Below are 2500 nucleotides of genomic sequence, written 5' to 3'. Positions count from 1 at the left end.
TATAAAGATATGTTATATATATATTATGTATATGTACTGTGTATATATTGTATTATATATATATTTGATATATATGTATACTGTATATCTATTATATCTTTATGTTATATATGTATATATATTACATATATATGATATATATGTATATATATTACATATTTATGTTATATATGTATATATATTATAAATATAAATGTATATATGTGAATGGTGTACTGTGCCTCTCATTTGATTTTTGCAATAATTTATACTTGTGTCTAATATGTAATTATTGCGATAGTATTAGGTGTTGAGTATGTTAGAAAGGCCCCGTGAAAGGTTTTGAACACCAGTGAGCTTCGAGCTCGTTGTGGTAAAACTGGCTGAATTAAGAGTTACCTTGGGGTAATATGAATGTAGTGTGACGAGGCAGTGGTAGGTGGGTGGTAGCGAGCGGTAATACCGAGCCGGCTCATTTGTAAAACCTGTAGTTCTCAATGCTTGTTGCAATTAAGATGAAATGAAAGCCTGGCCATAAAGATGTAAAAGTGAAATAAAATTAAAGCTAAATCAATAAAGCACATAATTAAAATCATATTAAATATCACTGAAGATATAAAAGGTAAGAAGAGAATAAAATAAATAAATAAGAATAAAAATTGTAATGATAAAATAGCCAGCTAAAACTGATTTTGTGGACAGCTAATTATGGGGTGGAGACACTGCAAAATATGTGTTAATTTGAGAAGCATTTAAAAACTGGCATACTGATTTATAAAATAATTGATATATAGTTAAAAGTGAGCAGGCAACTACTTCTCTATTAAGTATGAATCAATGACGGTTGTGCTATGTTACTAAGTTCCTTGGTTTGTGAGGAGAAGGAAACACCTCCGTGTCACAGGGCAGAGATTTATTTCTTGTTTTTTTTTCTTCCAGGGTGCGAGTATGGGACCTATTGCTGCTGTTGCCCACTGTCCTTTTTCTAATAGGTCTTCTCATCAAAATCAACAGTGCAAGACTCAAACTGCGTGCTGTCCACAGCCCCATATATGCTACCTTTTATGGTCTGGTAAGTGACTTTTGCTTATGGACTGTTTAGTCCTCTGCATATGTATTACTTAACATTTTAAGCTTACAGAGGCTTCACATGTGAAAGAAACCTGATTTTCTGAAAATAGAATCTATTGAACAGGTATTTCTCTTTATAAGAAATTTGTTTTAGCAAAGAAGACTCCAATTTTGATATACTGATGCAAACTCTTCTAAGTAGTTGTAGTCTAAGGCAAGTCCAAAAACATGTTGTATGATTTGATTTGCATTTCAATTTTCAGGTTCTTATAAAATGATATTAGGGTTTGTGATTGTAATGCAGAATGTCCAATCTTTATTTTCATGATAGCCATGTATATGGAGAGAATTTTAGATCTGCAAAGATTAGCATGAAGAGAATTAGAGGAAATTTTTTTGGTTAAAATTATGACTTGATTAGATTTCATTTGAATGAATATCATTGCATGTGTTAGTTGATTATTCCAAGTTTCTCTACGGAATGGAAAGCCACATTAATAACACATCTAATTATTAAAAGAAATTATGATGACTTTATTAATGGATTAATGTTTTTATATGAAATAGGCTGGTTATATAAAAAAGATATTTGTTTATTTAATTTTTTAGATCAGAAAGGGTGTATTTGATGTGTGGTTTTGTAACTCATTTTTCCCCCGTGGATTTTTAAACATTATACTCTTTAGGGCTGCCTGTTTTAGTCCCTTTGTCCATTTATTTTTTGCATAGAAAAAATGGGAATTATATTTAATTTTTCCTTCTATGGAAGAAGTAATTGGAAGCCTTTATTCCAGATTTGGCTAAACACTTTGGTGTCTGTTACGAGATGTGTTGTGTCCATGACTGTTAATGCAGCCACCCCATCGGGAGATGTAGCAAACAAGCTGTTGTATGTCATCGTTCGTTTCTTTTTATTAGCTACTGAGATGAGTGTTGTCGTCTTTGCCGTCTTTTTTGGTGAGTGGGCAAACCTTTTTTTTTTTTTTTAGCTAATGAGAATGATAGAAGTATCTAACAGTTTTTAAGAGTAGAAATAAGGTCATACAATTTTGTATAGTAATTTGAAATAGTCTTGAGATTTATTAATATATTTTACATGTGCATTTCATATTTATGGAAGATATATTTTATTGGAAAGGAAATGCCAGTGATAATATAAGAAGATAGATACAGGTTGAGATGGCTTGATGAATCAACAGGGTAACCTCTCCGAAACCCCTAACACTTTAATACACTTTCATACGTCCTTAAACATGTTTACCCTTTAGGTGGAAAGGTGTTGAAACACCTTTTTGTTTTGTATGCTTTGATATATTGTGATACACTCCGACCAGCCAATCAGAGTGTGATATTTTCTTTAGTCTCACAGAGGGGTTGATATTTATGCTGATCACAAATTGTTTCATTTGTTTCGTGATATAAAAATGTGCATAAAATGCTTCTGTGCCTT

General features: G+C 31.6%; 1 protein-coding gene across 1 annotated transcript in view; it reads left to right on the top strand.

The window, feature by feature from the left end:
• Positions 1 to 2500, top strand: part of LOC113829477 (transmembrane protein adipocyte-associated 1) — a 44646-nt gene that overhangs the window by 15042 nt on the left and 27104 nt on the right. Inside the window, exons 2-3 of the mRNA XM_070126394.1 lie at positions 919 to 1051; positions 1845 to 2007. Coding sequence (XP_069982495.1) covers positions 919 to 1051; positions 1845 to 2007 — 296 coding nt within the window. The remainder of the gene's footprint in view (positions 1 to 918; positions 1052 to 1844; positions 2008 to 2500) is intronic.

Source organism: Penaeus vannamei, chromosome 10, assembly GCF_042767895.1.
Source record: "Penaeus vannamei isolate JL-2024 chromosome 10, ASM4276789v1, whole genome shotgun sequence".
NCBI classification, from domain to species: Eukaryota; Metazoa; Arthropoda; class Malacostraca; order Decapoda; family Penaeidae; genus Penaeus; species Penaeus vannamei.
Note: the sequence above shows the minus strand (reverse complement) of the source record. Positions and strands in the feature narration are given on the sequence as shown.